General features: G+C 49.2%; 5 protein-coding genes across 9 annotated transcripts; 3 read left to right on the top strand and 2 right to left on the bottom strand.

Moving 5' to 3' along the window:
• Positions 1–116: 116 nt before the first annotated feature.
• On the bottom strand, positions 117–4964 carry LOC9640639 (probable aldehyde oxidase 3). 2 transcript variants are annotated; one of them, XM_002971764.2, is made up of 10 exons: positions 4763–4964; positions 3042–4664; positions 2725–2984; positions 2449–2670; positions 2173–2391; positions 1142–2110; positions 982–1077; positions 813–911; positions 565–754; positions 117–504 (listed from the first exon to the last, which is right to left on the bottom strand). In XM_002971764.2, the coding sequence occupies exons 1-10, from the start codon at positions 4887–4889 to the stop codon at positions 305–307; spliced, it is 4005 nt and encodes a 1334-aa protein (XP_002971810.1). In that variant the 5' UTR covers positions 4890–4964; the 3' UTR covers positions 117–304. The 2 variants fall into 2 exon arrangements, 1 of the variants encoding a protein (XP_002971810.1); XR_002992598.1 differs by lacking the exon at positions 117–504 and having other exon boundaries at positions 640–754; positions 974–1077.
• On the top strand, positions 4940–9323 carry LOC9640403 (aldo-keto reductase family 4 member C10). 3 transcript variants are annotated; one of them, XM_024676740.1, is made up of 7 exons: positions 4940–5134; positions 8155–8205; positions 8271–8347; positions 8418–8499; positions 8557–8841; positions 8900–9133; positions 9184–9323. In XM_024676740.1, exons 1-7 carry the CDS (start codon positions 4976–4978, stop codon positions 9259–9261), a joined length of 966 nt encoding a protein of 321 aa, XP_024532508.1. In that variant the 5' UTR covers positions 4940–4975; the 3' UTR covers positions 9262–9323. The 3 variants fall into 3 exon arrangements, with proteins under 3 accessions (XP_024532508.1, XP_002971995.1, XP_002971994.2); XM_002971949.2 differs by lacking the exons at positions 8155–8205; positions 8271–8347; positions 8418–8499; ... (1 more) ...; positions 8900–9133; positions 9184–9323 and adding exons at positions 5203–5253; positions 5319–5395; positions 5454–5535; ... (1 more) ...; positions 5936–6169; positions 6220–6359 and having other exon boundaries at positions 4943–5134; XM_002971948.2 differs by lacking the exon at positions 4940–5134 and adding an exon at positions 7904–8085.
• LOC9640638 (probable aldehyde oxidase 4) lies at positions 6298–7903 on the bottom strand. Its single transcript, XM_002971763.2, has 2 exons — positions 7727–7903; positions 6298–7621 (listed from the first exon to the last, which is right to left on the bottom strand). Exons 1-2 carry the CDS (start codon positions 7851–7853, stop codon positions 6468–6470), a joined length of 1281 nt encoding a protein of 426 aa, XP_002971809.2. The 5' UTR covers positions 7854–7903; the 3' UTR covers positions 6298–6467.
• On the top strand, positions 9323–11589 carry LOC112346888 (protein tilB homolog). 2 transcript variants are annotated; one of them, XM_024676739.1, is made up of 13 exons: positions 9323–9444; positions 9502–9610; positions 9664–9725; positions 9776–9894; positions 9965–10040; positions 10084–10134; positions 10186–10259; positions 10325–10421; positions 10470–10564; positions 10616–10778; positions 10834–11028; positions 11082–11196; positions 11256–11589. In XM_024676739.1, exons 1-12 carry the CDS (start codon positions 9373–9375, stop codon positions 11169–11171), a joined length of 1203 nt encoding a protein of 400 aa, XP_024532507.1. In that variant the 5' UTR covers positions 9323–9372; the 3' UTR covers positions 11172–11196; positions 11256–11589. The 2 variants fall into 2 exon arrangements, with proteins under 2 accessions (XP_024532507.1, XP_024532506.1); XM_024676738.1 differs by having other exon boundaries at positions 11082–11589.
• A 3021-nt stretch (positions 11590–14610) lies between these two features.
• LOC9650397 (homeobox-leucine zipper protein HDG1) lies at positions 14611–17377 on the top strand. Its single transcript, XM_002971947.2, has 3 exons — positions 14611–16078; positions 16147–16532; positions 16661–17377. Exons 1-3 carry the CDS (start codon positions 15925–15927, stop codon positions 17234–17236), a joined length of 1116 nt encoding a protein of 371 aa, XP_002971993.2. The 5' UTR covers positions 14611–15924; the 3' UTR covers positions 17237–17377.
• Positions 17378–17923: the final 546 nt, after the last annotated feature.

Below are 17923 nucleotides of genomic sequence, written 5' to 3'. Positions count from 1 at the left end.
CCCCACAAAGGCATTCACAGCAACCATGGAATCCCAGGCTACAAGGTCCAGCTTGGAGTAGTAATTCGTGCGGTTGATCAAACTCCGATTCTTGCGTGCAAGCGGCGAGAAGAAAATTGCAGCCAGTCGAGCTCCATACCGTCATTGTTTCCAACACCTCTACCACCTTTAGAAGATGCCCCTTTTTGGGCATAAGCTGCAAAACGTAGCGTTCTACGTAACTACGTCACTAGCCGGCATGGCATCAAAGCAAGCTCTAGACTCCTCGACTTTCCCTGTCTAAAGAAAGATCATCGCAGGGCAGCTACTGGGCACTCGATGGTCTTGCAACCAAGTAGTCCTCGACGTTGTCCAGGCCACACCAAGCTCTCACCCGATCGATGCTCGCGGGGGCATCCATTTGGAAGAACTCCTTCTTTCCAGCGTCCATCCGGGCGGACATAACGGCGTGCCGGATCGCCGCGTGAACGGATCCCGCCAGAAGAAACGGTGGCTCTCCCGCCGCTGGACAGAGAAGAAATGCCGCTGTCAGTCAAGGCAAAGCACCGAGATAGAACTTCTTACTCTTGGAGGAGAGTATCCTCTTCTCGTGGACGGGACTGTTGAGGAGCTCGATGTTGAGGATCTTGGGGAGATTATCCGCGGTCGGGGGCTTGTACGTCCAAGTTCCATCCGTCAAGAGCCGGCCTTGCTCGTCCATGACACACTCCTCGCTCACAAAATACCCGAGGCCTTGCGCGAAAGCTCCTTCGATCTGTGCTCATTGCCGGTTTCTACCACGAAGAATGGAAGCTTTGGCGATCGAAGCTTACTTGTCCGATGTCTACTGCTGGATTCATGCTCTTGCCGCAGTCGTACACCATATCCGTCCTCAAGATCTCCACCTCTCCCGTTAGAACATCGACTTCCACCTGATGGTTTCATGGCGAGAAATCTCTCACGTTTGGACGAAGATCTGAGCAATGGATCTCACTTCCATACCTCGCTCGCAGCAGCTCCAAACGTAACATAGGCCGCAGCCTCCGGGGCAGCCACATACAGCTCTTGTGCTGACAGATTTACATTCGCCATCTTTGCCTGTTCGAAGAGAAGAACGACTTAGAATAGTCGAAACAAAACGATCGAGAAAGAAGGAACTTACAGCTGCCACGATGGATTCCCAGGAAACTCCTTCACTCCCTTGCAAGCTCGCCTTCACGGGTTTTAGTCTCTCCACCAGCGCCTCGCAACACATCCTCGCGGCCTCGCAGCTGGACTCAGACGCAGTGCTCCCGGCAGTCCAGCTCCCGTTGGGCATACTGATAGAGTCCGTTTGCACGACACGGATCTTGGAGACTGGAACTCCCTGTTCCTCGTCGCCAAACAGCTCGCTCAGTGCAAATGCCGCTGCCTGCCGGACTTTCGTCCACAGTCCCTGGCCGAGCTCCACTCCCCCCACCTCCACCACCACGGATCCATCCAGGAACACGCTCGCTCTCGCCGGCTTGGGGACCAGGAACACCAAGTAAGTTCCCTGGACGAGATCCAGCCCCCGTTTCTTCCACAAGTTGGCGGAGTTGAATCCTTTCGTGAGCTCGAGCCGGCTCTCGAAGCTTGCTCGATCTTTCAGCCTGCGGAGCACCGTCGGGAGCGTGAATCCTTCGCCGCCACCTACGAAGTCCCGCCCGTAGAAGGCCTCCGCCGTGTGGAGGGAGTGGAGGTTTCGTTCCATGACGATGTGGAAGTCGAGGCCGAGCTCGGTGGCGACGTGCTGGATGATGGTGTCCGCCACGAACGATCCCTGGCCATCTCCGGGCGCTCGCATGGCGCTCCGGCTGGGAATGTTCGTCTTGCAGATGATGAACTCGGCGTCGAGAACTCCCCAGTTGAACTTCTTGAGCGCGTGGAGCATGTTTCCCGTGAAAAGCCACGACATGTCCATGGACCAGCCGGCTTGGATGAAGAGCTTTGCTTGGAGAGCTGTGACATTCCCGTCGGAAGTGAAGCCGGCTGTGTAGACGGCCTTGCAAGGCTCTCGCCCTCCCATCATCACCATATCGGTTCTTCGATCCAGGCACAGACGAACGGGGCGCTGGAGATTAAACGCCGCGAGAGCACAGGCAGCGGCCACCTGTAGACATATCGGAAACAAGGTGATGTTTCGGACGATGGTATCACGGAAAAACTGCTTACCAGACAAGCTTTTGAAGCTTTGCCCCCGAAAGCTCCTCCAACTCTTTTGGTGATGACTCTTACGTTGTGCATGGGAATTCCAACGCAGGTTGCGACGCTCGCTTGGACGTGCTCCGGAGCTTGGCAAGCGCTGAACACTGTCAGGCAATTGTCTTCCTCTGGGACGACCAAGGCTGTGTTGGTTTCCATGTAAAAGTAGTACTGGCTGGACATCCTCACCTACAAGGTTCTCCAAAAAATTGGACCTTGTGTCTCTACGAAGAAAGTTTTACGTACCTCCGCGTCTTTGATGATATGATCGGCCCTTGCGAGGCCTTCGGATATGTCACCGTGCTGCTTTTGCAGTGTGCTTTCGAACCACGCTGGGATTTGGAAGAAGGATCCTCTCGCCACAGCGTCTTCGATTGTGAGAATTGGCGGCTCTCCCAGCGATTCAGTGTCGTAAGTCACTTGGACTCGTTTCGCAGCTCTTCTCGCATTCGCAGGCGTGTCGGCAATCTTAAAGAAGAAAAACTTAGCTTTCCCGATGAGATATCTGGTGAAATATCTTACCATGATTCCTATTGCCTGTCCCACGCACTCAACAATCTCCTCGGCAAACAGTATTTCATTGGCGAGGTCCGACTTGATTCCAACGTTTCCTCCACCTGATGGTATGTCTTTGACGCTCATGAACGAGACGGCACCGGGAGACGCCATTGCGGCAGACACGCTGATATCTTTGATCTTCGCGTAAGCTTTCTGGCTGCAAACAAATGCTGCGTGGAGAGTGTTGCATGGAGAAGCAATGTCATCAACGTAAACAGCTTCCCCTGGGAGGAACAAACTGGAAAAGTTAAGAAAACACAAAAACGAGAGGAAGAAGTCACCTGATACTTGCAAGTTTCCCATGGTTTTCTCGGAAGGCTGGCCAAGCGCGCGTCTCTTGTCTCGCTGATGAAGTTCCTGGCAGCCTCGAATCAAGCTTTGCTGGCAAACAGAACCATCTCGAGCGATCGATTGTTTGTGGTGGCCACCTTGTCCAAGTTTTCGTTTGAAGAACTTGAAGAAGAAACTCACAGCAAGAGCCGCTCGGTAGGCCGATTTCCTCCTTGAGTTTGTTTCTAGAGTCAGCAGCGACTTGAGCATCTGGATTGCTTCCAACAGCACTTCCGCCGTGATAATCTTCCCTTTCAGAAACTCTTCGACTTGGATAGCACGAATGGCGTGCTTGTCACCAATGGCTCCGAATGCAAGCCTCGAACTCTCAACTTTGTAGAGAGAAGAGCCCGACGAAAGTTTAGAGAAGCGAACGACAAACGCAGCGTTTGCATACGCTACTGCATTTCCCAGAGGTCTCGGTGATGCTCGGTACGTCTTAAACTCGGCCGCTTCATGTGATCTTAGTGGTAAGAAGATCATTGTCAGCAACGAGCTTGGATAAGCATCCACTCCACCACCACCTTCTAAAAACTCTTTCATGCTCTGGATTACTTGCTTCTCAGGAGAAACCAGCAGCTTCAACGTAGCACCGAATCCCAGAAACACCGTCGCGATGTCCGAATCGAAGCCAAATTTCTGAGCCATGATCAAGTTGCCACCAACACTCCCCGCGTTTCTAACGTGTGGAGAAGCAACCTTTCTCAAGTGTTTCGCAATAGCACTGCCAGCTTTCTTAAAGTTTTCGTCGAGAAAGTCGATGAGCTTTGCGATGCTCACTGCAGCACCGAACTCAATGCCGTCGCTCCTTGCTTCTACGACATGGAGCTCCGGAATCCTGCTGATATCGATGAAGACGCTATGATCCCAGTCCCTGTACACTCCAGCACTGGTGTTTCCTACCACGATCTTCACCTCCTTGCTCGTCTTGGAACGCGCTTGGAAGTGTTTGAGCAGTCCAAAAGCATGTCCAAAGCTCGTAGCGCAAATCCACTTTTCGTGCTCGATCATAGCAGAAGTGCCATTAGAATCTTGGACAACGTTAGCGGATTGCCTTTGAATGATCTCCTGCTTGAGAAACTCCGGGAACTTTGGATCGTCACCCGGATCATAGCACGGCAAAAGCTCCAATCGACCATCCTTCCTGTCCTTCCAGAAGATGTTCAGGCCGAGATCTTCAACGTCTACACTGCTTCCAAAGCTCTTGCACACGTCAACTATGGGCCTGTATCCCGTGCAGCGGCATAAACTCCCCTGGATCGACTGCTCTAGAGCACCACTTTCATACTTTCCACCATCCACAGAGACCCTTCTTTGCTGGTTCTTGAGGCCTCCATAGAGCGACATGCACATACCAGGCGTGCAAAACCCACACTGGGACGCGTGAAATCCCAGAAACCTTCGCTGGACAGCGTGGAGCCGAGTTTTGGAGCTCCCCAGGCCCTCGATCGTCGTCACGGCGCGGAGATGAAGAGAGCCCAGCAAAGCCAGGCAAGAGTTTATGCTAACTTCCTCCACGCTGTCTGTGGAGGCATCGTAGCGGGAAGCCACCACCACGCAAGCTCCACACCCCCCTGGATGTTTGATCATATCGTCAGCGAGAAAGAAAAAAAAGAGAGCTACCAGATCGATCGATCTAAGTTCTTGTAAAAAAAACTAGTTTTTTACTTACCTTCTCCACATCCGAGCTTGGTGCCCTTGAGATCGGTGTGGCATCTTAGAAATTCCAGCAGCGTCATGCTGGGATCGACATCGCTGAGCTCGATCTTTCGCCCATTGAGCGCAAAGAGAAGCGCCATTCTCCCACCACCTACATGGCGCCTCAAGAACCCGTGAGCAGTGGAACTTCAACTAAAACCCCTCGAGAAATTTTAGGTTGGGAGGGATGGGCCATGGCGACGATGGCGCTGGAGATGGCGGATCGATGGCGCATGTCCAGCTCCACACCGGCGGGCGCATGCCCGTGATCGGGCTGGGAATGTGGCCGGGATACTCGCAGGAGGAGAAGAGGCAAACGGGAGCAACAGTGAAGGCCGCTGTCGCTGTAAGCATCAAATTTCTTTCTTTTCTCTTCGTAGCACTATCTAGCTCACTGTTTGCTCTTCTTCCCAGGCTGGGTATCGTCACTTCGATAGCGCGAGCGTCTATGGCAACGAGAAAGATGTCTCTACAACTTAAGAGTTCTTCCCTCTTCTCTTTTCTTACTCGCTTCGTTCATGCATGTGTAGATTGGATTGGCGCTGCAAGAGATCTTCCTTAGTGGTGCAGTGACGCGTGGGGATTTGTGGATTACGTCCAAGCTGTGGTTTTTGGAAACGTTTTTTTTTTTTTGTCCTCTAAATAGATTTTTTCTATCTTCTCAGGAACCCTGATCACGATCGTGTCCAAGAGGCTTGCGATCAAACACTGCAGGATTTGCAGCTGGACTATCTTGACCTTTATTTGGTAAGATATCCGGATTCTTTGTTTCTGTCTGTGACAAGAGGACATGCTTGTGTGTAGATTCATTGGCCTGTTCGTGTGAAGGAACACTACCAACAGGAAGATGGCACTCGCAAAACTGAAATCGTCCCCTTGCAACTGGACGAGACCTGGAAGAAAATGGAGCAGCTTGTGCGCACTGGCCGAGTTCGTGCAATCGGTGTGAGCAACTTCTCGTCAAAGAAGATCGACCACCTTTTGGCGAACGCCACCATCGTTCCTGCCGTGAACCAAGTTGAGTGTCATCCGGTGTGGCAGCAAAAGGCTCTTCACGACTACTGCACCTCCAAAGCCATCCATCTCTCTGTAAGTCCTGGATTGGATCTCGTTTTCCGTTGGAACTCAATGCTATTCTTATTGTCAGGGGTACTCTCCTTTGGGAAACTGGGGTCCGAAAGTCCTCGGCCATCCCATCGTCAGAGAGATCGCGGACAAACTCAGCAAATCACCAGCGCAAGTAGCACTACGCTGGGGAATCCAGATGGGTCACAGCGTCCTTCCGAAGAGCTCCAATCCCGATCGGCTCAAGGAAAACCTGGACATTTTCGGATGGAGCATTCCGGACGAGGATTTCCAAAAGCTTTCTGGAATCCAACAGGTTTGTCACTCGCATTTTCAAAGCAAGCCGACTTTTCTCTTTTTCTACAGGAGAGGCTGATCAAAGGAACAATGTGGGTGAACGACACATCTCCATACAAGAGAGTCGAAGATCTATGGGACGAGTAAAAAACTTTAACCTGTATATGCCCTTTAATGTTATGCAAGGGTAAAAAGGTTTAGTATACGTGTTTAAATTGTGGGATTAGGGTTAGGGCTCTTCTATGTTCTTTATCGAGCATGGGAGTGATCAACGAAGAAATGCTCAAGCGACGAGCAGAGCACAACGAGGGGATCCTTCACAGTCTCGGTGATGCTCGGTACGTCTTAAACTCGGCCGCTTCATGTGATCTTAGTGGTAAGAAGATCATTGTCAGCAACGAGCTTGGATAATCATCCACTCCGCCACCACCTTCTAAAAACTCTTCCATGCTCTGGATTACTTGCTTATCCGGAGAAACCAGCAGCTTCAACGTAGCACCGAATCCCAGAAACACCGTCGCGATGTCCGAATCGAAGCCAAATTTCTGAGCCATGATCAAGTTGCCACCAACACTCCCCGCGTTTCTAACGTGTGGAGAAGCAACCTTTCTCAAGTGTTTCGCAATACCACTGCCAGCTTTCTTAAAGTTTTCGTCGAGAAAGTCGATGAGCTTTGCGATGCTCACTGCAGCACCGAACTCAATGCCGTCGCTCCTTGCTTCTACGACATGGAGCTCCGGAATCCTGCTGATATCGATGAAGACGCTATGATCCCAGTCCCTGTACACTCCAGCGCTGGTGTTTCCCACCACGATCTTCACCTCCTTGCTCGTCTTGGAACGCGTTTGGAAGTGTTTGAGCAGTCCAAAAGCATGTCCAGAGCTCGTAGCGCAAATCCACTTCTCGTGCTCGATCATAGCAGAAGTGCCAGTAGAATCTATAGCGGATTGCCTTTGAATGATCTCCTGCTTGAGAAACTCTGGGAACTTTGGATCGTCACCCGGATCATAGCACGGCAAAAGCTCCATTCGACCATCCTTCCTGTCCTTCCAGAAGATGTTCAGGCCGAGATCTTCAACGTCTACACTGCTTCCAAAGCTCTTGCACACGTCAACTATGGGCCTGTATCCCGTGCAGCGGCATAAACTCCCCTGGATCGACTGCTCTAGAGCACCACTTTCATACTTTCCACCATCCACAGAGACCCTTCTTTGCTGGTTCTTGAGGCCTCCATAGAGCGACATGCACATACCAGGCGTGCAAAACCACACTGGGACGCGTGAAATCCCAGAAACCTTCGCTGGACAGCGTGGAGCCGAGTTTTTGGAGCTTCCCAGGCCCTCGATCGTCGTCACGGCACGGAGATGAAGAGAGCCCAGCAAAGCCAGGCAAGAGTTTATGCTAACGTCCTCCACGCTGTCTGTGGAGGCATCGTAGCGGGAAGCCACCACCACGCAAGCTCCACACCCCCCTGGATGTTTGATCCGATCGTCAGCAAGGAAGAAAAAGAAGAAAGCTAACAGATCGATCCATCTAGGCCTAAGTTCTTGTAAAAAAAAACTAGTTTTTTACTTACCTTCTCCACATCCGAGCTTGGTGCCCTTGAGATCGGTGTGGCATCTTAGAAATTCCAGCAGCGTCATGCTGGGATCGACATCGCTGAGCTCGATCTTTCGCCCATTGAGCGCAAAGAGAAGCGCCATTCTCCCACCACCTACATTGCGCCTCAAGAACCCATGAGCAGTGAAACTTCAACTAAAACCCCTCGAGAAATTTTAGGTTGGGATGGGCGATGGCGCTGGTGATGGCGGATCGATGGCGCATTTCCAGCTCCACACCGGGGCGCTCATACCCGCGATCGGGCTGGGAATGTGGCCGGGATACTCGCAGGAGGAGAAGGGGCGAGCGGGAGCAACAGTGAAGGCCGCTGTCGCTGTAAGCATCAAATTTCCTTCTTTTTCTCTTCGTAGCACTAGCTAGCTCACTGTTTGCTCTTCTTCCCAGGCTGGGTATCGTCACATCGATTGCGCGAGCGTCTATGGCAACGAGAAAGATGTCTCTACAACTTAAGAGTTCTTCCCTCTTCTCTTTTCTTACTCGCTTCGTTCATGCATGTGTAGATTGGATTGGCGCTGCAAGAGATCTTCCTTAGTGGTGCAGTGACGCGTGGGGATTTGTGGATTACGTCCAAGCTGTGGTCAGGTTCTCTCGCTTTCTTTGGAAACGTTTTATTTGTCCTCTAAATAGATTTTTTTCTTTCTTTTCAGGAACTCTGATCACGATCGGGTCCAGGAGGCTTGCGATCAAACACTGCAGGATTTGCAGCTGGACTATCTTGACCTTTATTTGGTAAGATATCCAGATTCTTTGTTTCTGTCTGTGACAAGAGGACATGCTTGTGTGTAGATTCATTGGCCTGTTCGTGTGAAGGAACACTACCAACAGGAAGATGGCACTCGCAAAACTGAAATCGTCCCCTTGCAACTGGACGAGACCTGGAAGCAAATGGAGCAGCTTGTGCGCACCGGCCGAGTTCGTGCAATCGGTGTGAGCAACTTCTCGTCAAAGAAGATCGACCACCTTTTGGCGAACGCCACCATCGTCCCTGCCGTGAACCAAGTTGAGTGTCATCCGGTGTGGCAGCAAAAGGCTCTTCACGACTACTGCACCTCCAAAGCCATCCATCTCTCTGTAAGTCCTGGATTGGATCTCGTTTTCCGTTGGAACTCAATGCTATTCTTATTGTCAGGGGTACTCTCCTTTGGGAAACTGGGGTCCGAAAGTCCTCGGCCATCCCATCGTCAAAGAGATCGCGGACAAACTCAGCAAATCACCAGCGCAAGTAGCACTACGCTGGGGAATCCAGATGGGTCACAGCGTCCTTCCGAAGAGCTCCAATCCCGATCGGCTCAAGGAAAACCTGGACATTCTCGGATGGAGTATTCCGGACGAGGATTTCCAAAAGCTTTCTGGAATCCAACAGGTTTGTCACTCGCATTTTCAAAGCAAGCCGACTTTTCTCTTTTTCTACAGGAGAGGCTGATCAAAGGAACAAACTGGGTGAACGACACATCTCCATACAAGAGAGTCGAAGATCTATGGGATGAGTAAAAAACTTTAACCTGTATATGCCCTTTAATGTTATGCAAGGGTAAAAAGGTTTAGTGTGCGTGTTTAAATTGTGGGATTAGGGTTAGGGCTCTTCTATGTTCTTTATCGAGCATGGGAGTGATCAACGAAGAAATGCTCAAGCGACGAGCAGAGCACAACGAGGGGATCCTTCACAGCCTTGAGGTACACACGGCCTTGATTTGGATTCTGTTCCAGCGACACGATCTCCTCCTCTTGCAGGAGCTTGTGCTCCAAGAGGAAGGCATCATGGACATCAACCGAAGCCTGGGAGCGTTTTGTCCCAACCTCAAGATTCTCTATCTTCCAAATAATCTCATCTCCAGGCTAAGTACGCTTTCCCCCTTGGCTTTAGTCGCTCGATGGATCGACTTTTGTTTTTAGGCAATTTACACCGGCTAAAGCAGCTGCAATACTTGAATGTAGCTGTCAACAACATTCTAAAGGTTCGGTTCTCTTCTTTTCCTTTTTTTCTTTTTGCGAGCTTGTGCGACAGGTAGAAGGACTTGAGCAATGCGAATTCCTGGAAAAGCTGGATATGACTCTCAACTTTGTTGGGAAAAAGGAGCTCCCCTCTGTTGCAGCTCTGAGGGCCAACATTCACCTCCGAGACTTGTGAGTAACTTCTTTTTTGCAAGAAGAAACAGAAAATTAGCTTCTTTTACCTGGCGTGTCTCGCTCGAAGGTTTCTCACTGGCAACCCGTGCCAAGAGGTCCCTGGTTATCGAAGCTATGTTATTGCGACTCTTCCATCCTTGAAGGTACATTGGGGTCCTGTTTCGTAAACTCATGGTTTTGTTGCAGCGTTTAGATGGTATCGAGGTTCGACCATCAGAAAAAATTCGATCCCAGCAAGTATGTGTACTTTCTGCTATGTTTTCTTCATCTCATTTTTCTCAGTTGTAGGAATACCCCTTCGTAAAGGATGTCTTTGGCAACGAAGACGATGTAGTCGACTGTGACGCTTCTGCCGAAGATGTGTGAGTTACTTTGGACTGTTCCCCCGCAGTTTTACTTTTTATTTTCATTAAAAAATGACCAACAGGGACGAAAACGGTCACGTCGTTCGTGAATATACACCGGCTTCAAGAGTAGCGGAGTATGTCGAGCTTGAGCAGAAAAAGAACAAGGATAGTGGAAAGGTAAAGTGTGATTTCAAGTCTCTCATCTCATTACTCCTGCATTTTCAGGTAAACAATCAGAATCAGAGAAAGGTTCCAGAGCGCAGGACTGGATTTGATCCATTACCAATGGAAGGCCGTATATATCAGAAGAACGAGGGCAAGTAAGCCTTGGATTTCACTAGCTCAAGGCCTCTTCCATCTCAAACTCACAGCTGGAGTTTCAAGCTAGCAGAGAGTGAATGCGGAACCAAGCTAGTGTTGGATGTAGCTATTGGTCGATACATGGATACATCCGCAATGGACATTGATATCCAGCCGCTGCTCGTGCGCGTGCTGATCAAGGGCAAGCTTCTGCAGCTACGACTCCCGGAAGAGGTAGAAACTTCTCTCTCTCAATGCGCAACTTCTTTCTCTCTCTCGATCAAGCCAGGTTAAGACTTCCGAGAGCATCGCACAGCGGTCGAGAACGTCAGGTCATTTGGTTGTGACTATGCCCAAAGCCGTGGTAAAGAGCCGACATCAAAAGGACACATACGTTGTGGAAGCTACCAAAGAGAAAAAAGTACGGCAGAAACCACACGTCAAGTTCTCAGAGATCGAGAACATTATCACACCTCCAAGCAAGGTAAGTTTCCCTAGTAAACTTTAGTCCCAGCTCTTAACTCTACTCCTTCGCAGCCAGTGGAGGATCCAAGTAGTGACGTCCCGGACCGTCCCCTTGCAAGGATGCGACGCGAGGAATCTGACGAAGTTCCACCCCTGGAATAACATCAGTGGCAATTCCTCGGTGGTGGTAAGCTTTTCTTTCCTGTTAGTCGTAGGCTTTAGCTACTAGAGCTTTTGCAATGGCAGGGGTTCTCGAAGAGCTTGTTGCGAGTGCGTGCCACCTATGGCTCTGTGCTGTCGTAATTTTACGAACAAGCTAAAGAATTTGGCTACCTGGAGCACTCGGTCCATATTTCCATACGGTGATCGAGCGCAATGAGTTGACATATTCTCAAAACTGCGAGGAGAGAAAATCACTCGCTTTTGCTCGATCAAGGGTGCGTGGAAGAGGGAGCAGTGACTTAACACCACATTGCAAAGGTGGAAAAGGAAAGAACAGAGGAGATTATTTTGCTCCGCTCTCGAGAAAGATCATTGAAGAGTCGACGAGACGAATAAAACAGTGTGAGTGTGGTCATTATCGTGGAATATACAGGAGTCCCTTCAGTGCGAGAACAAAGGCATCTCCTTTAGATGCCTCCCCCAGATTGTGGGGCCGTGGGGAGATTTCTGTTAATCATATGCACAAGATCATAGTCTTATAACCGGCTTTAACGTGGAACAAATTTAAAAAGGTGGCGGAGCAGTCTTGGACACGGGTGAGATGCCTCAACGTGACCTTGTCGAGATAGAGCATCATATGCTCTACCCATTTAAAATGGTATCACCAATCTTCTTCATTGCTAAGATTTGGCAGTGATTCCGAGTGCCTGCTTGAGGAATATATGATTGCAACGTTTGGGCGGAGAAGAAGCAACATCTATCAATTTGGATATTCCCCGCTCGCATTTACAAAGCATATAGACATGGCTTCCGCTAAGCCAGCGTTTGGTTCCATGATCCAACATCGCTCGTTATCTTGAATATTATAATGCATTGGCTTGTTGTTTCAAGACAATGACCAAGAACTACCATTCTAAAGACATAGTGCCGAAGGATCGATGCTTCGACACCACAAACAACAAAGTAGTAATCTATGTTACGATCAGACTTTGCAACATTTTAAGATCAAACGTGATCCTTGCAAAACACAGGAGAAACTTGACACTATACTTTTATAATGTTGGGGATGTTCGTGCAAGCAAGCCCAAGGAGCGGATCATCACAAGCAAGCTCAATGTGCATGCACTGACACACCAGGCGAGACGAAAAACGGGGCCACCACCACACCAACACCACTGACCAGAAATTTCTCCTTTTTTTTCTCGCCACCTTTATCTCTCGGCTTCTGCTGGGTCGGGAAAGAAAACAAAAGAGAAACCCACAGGTGAGTGAGGCTTTTATGATAATGGGGTGACGCACGGCTGTGTGCGGCACTAGAAAAAACAGCCCGCTTAGAAAAAGAGAAACCGAGAAAACTATCCGAGGGATGAGAGAATCATCTTTGTTTTATCGTCTCCAGGATGAAGACGATACACAGTTCAAAAGAGATCTATATAGAAACTAGGGGAGCAAACTTTTGATCATGAAAAAGAAAAGTTGTGAGCTCGAGTTTCGGCACGAGAGGGTTGATCTTTTTCCTCTCCAGGCAGAGATTTTGTTCACTTGGGAGATAGTGTGTGTTTGTGTGTGTGTGTGCGTTGGAGCTTGATGGGTACGATGCGATGCAATTTCCCTGTGAGCAGTGAGTGAGAGATTACAGCAAAAGCCTCGAGAAGAATAAGAACCTCACTTTCTTTTTTACTCGAAATGGCGGGGTGGGGGAGGCTTTACTTCTTTTGCTAATGGACCGTGGCATTTGAAAATTATATCGTGTGCCAATATATGCTTTTCAATGATACAGTTTTTCTCTTCCCGCAACTTGGCTCCTGGCAATGAATGCAAAAAATGTTCCCAAAGCACAAGACTAAAGAAAACTTGGAGGGAGTCTCCAATGGGAACTAGTACGACGTGGTCAATAAACAACCAACAACGAAAGATCGAGAAACGATGGTCGTCACCTCCGTTTAATCACAAGCTTGTCACCCTAAATCGAGACATAACCAGCAGAAACCAACGGGGCAACGAAAAGAACTCGATTCTTATTACAGCCCATGAGCAAAGAAAACAAATAATCTCGATCTGCGTGGCCGCATTCTGCTGGAAGTCCAGGACTCCATCCAATCCACGACATGCCAAATCGTAGCAAGCAAGCAAAAGCTGGAGCTCCCCGAGTCCACACACATCGCTGAAACAGCTTTTGTTCCTTGGAAAAAATCCACCCGTGCATACAGGCCAGAAGAGTCCAGACTAGACATAGATTTCCAAAACTTGGCAGCTTCTAACACTTGCAACAGCGACCCGCATAAATCCCACCGGACGACGATATCGTCCCCTTTTTCCACCTCACTGTACACACACACTTCCAAACTCCTGCTAGAGCTTACAGCACTACAGTACGAATGAAACACCTCTTTCCTTGGACTGAGAAACTTGAGTTGCAAAGACAGTGACCCCCGAGCTAACTTGGCCAGACGCTGGCTTGTCTCCACTGGAAGATGATCACGACATCCATCCACACTTGTAAGCGTCTCATATCATAGTACAGTGCTGTTCCCCACGGCCAGCCCAAAACCCGGGATGATCCCGATCGATCCACTCGATCGATGTGTTGTTCTTCCACACTCCAGCATGCGTGGAAAGCAGTAAAGTTGGGGATAATCTGGATGCCGATCCCGTAAGTTCTTGCGGTGTTTGTTCCCGAGAGATCAACATCATCTAAGCAGTGATACTAAATGGTTTTCCTGTGTGTGGGAGAAAAAGAGTGGAACAGCTATAAACGCTTGGCGACAAGCGCAGGCTTGGTTGTTTGCTTGGTGGATGGGATGAGGCTGGGCAAAAGATTGCTGATGGGGGGCGCACCATAAAGCTAGAACCAAGGACACATTTGTTCCCGTCGTGTAGCACCATGAGACAAAACAGCTTTTGTACTGCTGCTGGAGACCTGGCTCTTGCGGTGGGCTCTCACTCACTCACACACTCCGCCACCTTTTTAATTCTCCATTGTTCTTGGGTGGTCTTTTCCCTCTTTTCCCTTTCCATTTTACCACACTCGAAAAGATATTTCTTGCACTGCTTGAAACACGCACAAACACGCAAGAGACCCTCGAAGAGAGAGGAGAACAAAAAAAAGATGGAGAGAGAGAAACCGCTATCAAGCTATACGATGATAAGGAACTTGTAAGCTGATAATGAGAGCGAGCAATGCAGTGCAATATTGGGGAGGCATCTTGCGATGTCTTTCCTTTCGTTTTTTCTTTTCATGTAAATTTTTTAAAGAAATACTACTGTTGACTGGGTCTATCTCTTCTCCCAAGTTGGTGGTGTTTTTTACATCTAAGCTCTTTCGGACTGCAAATCCATTATCCAATGGAGCTGTGCCCATTTTCTATGCCTTGTCCATAATAAAAAGGAGTGGACGAGGGCTTGTGGAAGAGGGGCGGAAGATTAGCGCACTCACTCTCACTCTCTCACTCTCTCACTCTCTCTCACATACACACGGCTTCTTCACAAGGCAAGCAAGATCAGAGCCCAATTCTCTCTTCGGCGTGTCTCACTAAGTTTCTCTACTAGGAGAGAGAGGTCTTGGATTTTGGGGAGTGGCCGTGCGTGGTGGTCAGTTATCACGGTTTGCTGAGTGTGGTGCGCTTGAGAGTGATATATCGCTCTCCGTTTCCCTCCAAACTTTGTCGTTGTCGATTCGAGATCGTCCTTTGCTGTGGTGGCTTGTTTGGCTGAAGCCTAGTGTTAAAGTTAGGTCCATCCACATCTCTTTGTTCTTGGTTTTTTTTCTTTCTTTTTTTCTTTCCAATCGCTATAAATTGTTTGACCCTGTTCTTCGGGTTCTAGGTAGCAGCTGATCATGCAATTAGCATCATCTGGAGGGGCTTCTTGAGTAGCACAAATCTTTGTCCGCGAAGAGCGAGCGTGTACAACTCTGGTTGTTGTCTCTGTTCTTCTTTCTTTGCGTGTTCCACTCTCCAGATTTCTCATGGCTTGGAACCCGGCAGTGGCAGTGTCCGAATAATCACCGCTAGTGGTCCTTCGTGCTCCCTCTAAACACCATTTTGGCTTTGCTTGTGTCAAGAGAGTCGTGGAGCGTTTTCCCGATCTATAATGCTGCTCGCACACAAACAAGACGAACCGAGGCGTCTGAGGGTGCCTGCTGTTCGTTTCTTCGTTGTCGAGGACATTGCTCGCCTCCTCTGCTGCTTCGTGAGGTACTTCCCCCCGAGCTAGCAAGTCGGTCTCCAGACTTTTGCCTTTATTCTTCCTTTGTTCTTACGGCCCGTATACGTCAATCGTCCCTGTCTCGCTTTGCACACCAATCTCTCATGTTAGGATTGCTGTCCAAGAGTCCGCGGTCGAATTGTTTTAGAAGAAGACGCAGGAGGCGAAGACGAAGAATAGGTGCTAGCAACAAGAGCAAGCCAGCAGCAGCAGCTCACCACCACTTTCAGTAAATACTCCCGAAATCATGGAGAAGAGCAAGATCTGGGTCGAGTACAGTAGCATCAGTTTTTTGTGGGCTGGACACGGCGGCGACGTGAGTGTATGGTATTCCTCGCTCTACAATACGGCGGTGATCTCTCGCACTTCTTCTTGACGGTAGCTAAGAGCTCTGCATTGATATCATAGCGGCAGGAAGTTTGCTCTAGGAAGAGAAGCTTGTTTGCATCTAGAAATCTCTCTCGCATGACCATGCAGCTCTTGTGAAGGAGAATAGTGTTTACTGTTAGAACCCTGTGGTGCAGTGGTGGTGGTGGAAAGTTTGGCTATGGATTGGAATATCAACAACAGTAGCAGCAGCAACAGTAAAGGCTCGACAGCGCCAACACCACCAAGCATCATGGTGACGACAATGAGGAACGAGAGCGTTAGCAACTCAATGTCCGCCATCTTTTATCCGCGGTCGTCTAACATCCCACCAGGTATGTTTAAAGGTTTGCAATACTCGATCGAATAAACAAATTGCGTTTTTTCTTGTTCTTTTCTACAGGCTTAGATGATCATAACAACTGTGGAACACCCACAGGGCTGCGCGGTAGTGACGCGCTGCTCTACGCAACCTTCGAGGGCTCGAGCGATCAGGAGAGCGGAGACGTGGAGGCGAGCGATCACGAAGTTCACCCAGTGGAGAAGAAGCGGCGGCTGAGCGTGGATCAAGTGCGCTCCCTGGAGCTCAACTTTGAGATGGAGAACAAGCTGGAGCCCGAGAGGAAGAAGCAGCTGGCACACGAGCTGGGGCTCCAGCCCCGCCAAGTCGCCGTGTGGTTCCAGAACCGGCGAGCCCGCTGGAAAACCAAGCAGCTGGAGCGAGATTACGAGTCCCTCAAGGCGAGCTACGACAAACTTCTGCTAGAGAACAAGAAGCTTCAAGCCGAGGTAAGCTCTGTTTCCGTTTGCGAAGTCCTTCGTCGAAAAGTGTAGAGAGTTTTCGAGTAAAGTTCTCGACATTTTCCGAGAGAGAGAAACGAGCTTTACAGAGCTTCTCTGACCATTTTCTATGCCAGGTGACCGCCCTCGCTGCGAGGCTGGACTCTAGCAAGTCGCCCACAGCAGCAGCGGCCAACGGCGACGAGGCGATTGTAAATAGCGTGGAGCACAAACCGGAGGCTTTCAAGGGCCAGGAAGCCACGGTGATGGTGACGACGGGGAAGAACCTGGCGGTGGTGGAGGACATGGACGTCGCAAGGCCGCCGGGCAAAGGTGGTGAGAAAGAAGGCTCCCCGTGCTCGGATGGCTATACAAGCGAGATCTTGGACGTGGACTTCCCGCTGGTTCCCGTGGTCCAGGAGAGCGTGCTCTCGTTCGAGCACACGGGCGTGGCGGTGGCCAAAGTCCTCAAAGACGAACCCGACGGCATGGTTTTCGATCCACACTCAAACCAGCTGGTGCTTTATAAGTTTGACGATGGTTTGCTAGATTACAACAACACCAGCATCAGTATCAACAACAACAACAACAACAACAACAACAACATCAACACCAACAATAGTAATAGCATCAACGCCAATGTCAACGAGTACGACATGGCTACCTCGTCATACTACTACATACCTGATGGAATCGGGCCATGGTGGACGTGAAAGAAACTGCACGAAACCATGATGTCTGCGAGAAAATACTTCTATGCACTATATAAATGAATGAATGTTAATGCTTTGTACCTTAAGAATATTCTTAGAAATTCAAGTATATTCTAGATGTAATCTAGAACAATAAAAGAATATACCAACAGTTCTCGGTGTAACGGGCTAAGGTGACGCTGGTGATAACGGTGTCCAGTTTGGTCAAGCCCTAACCGAGGGTGGCAAGTGGGCGAGCGAGGGTTCTTGGTTCGAGAGGAAGGATGGAAGGAGAAAAGTGTGGGCACTGGATGTAAGCGCACGGGGTGTTCTGTTGTGTGTTCTAGTGGTTCAGAGGTGGATCTTTCTTGGTTTCTTTGCTAGTGTCCATGAATGGAGGCGGTCCCTGTTTTGACCGCTACATCGGTTGTTAGCTGAAAAAAATTCCTCTTATCAATTATTATTGAAATAATTTCATCTTATAATGGGACATACCTATTTTAGTGCTTCTGCTCAACTAGAAGCATAAGATTGAACTTGTGATTGCATCTCACGTTCATGTAAGCATGTAGGAAATATTTTATTTATCTGTATGTCATATAAGAGAAAATTTATCTCATTGGAATTTCTATTTGATGTCATATGAAAAGCTAAAAGTTCAATCATGGCATTAAGATTGGAAAAATTATTTATTGGCTCAGTATCTAT

Source organism: Selaginella moellendorffii, unplaced genomic scaffold (genome assembly GCF_000143415.4).
Source record: "Selaginella moellendorffii unplaced genomic scaffold, v1.0 SELMOscaffold_18, whole genome shotgun sequence".
Taxonomy (NCBI): Eukaryota; Viridiplantae; Streptophyta; class Lycopodiopsida; order Selaginellales; family Selaginellaceae; genus Selaginella; species Selaginella moellendorffii.
This window is presented reverse-complemented; position numbering and strand designations above follow the sequence as displayed.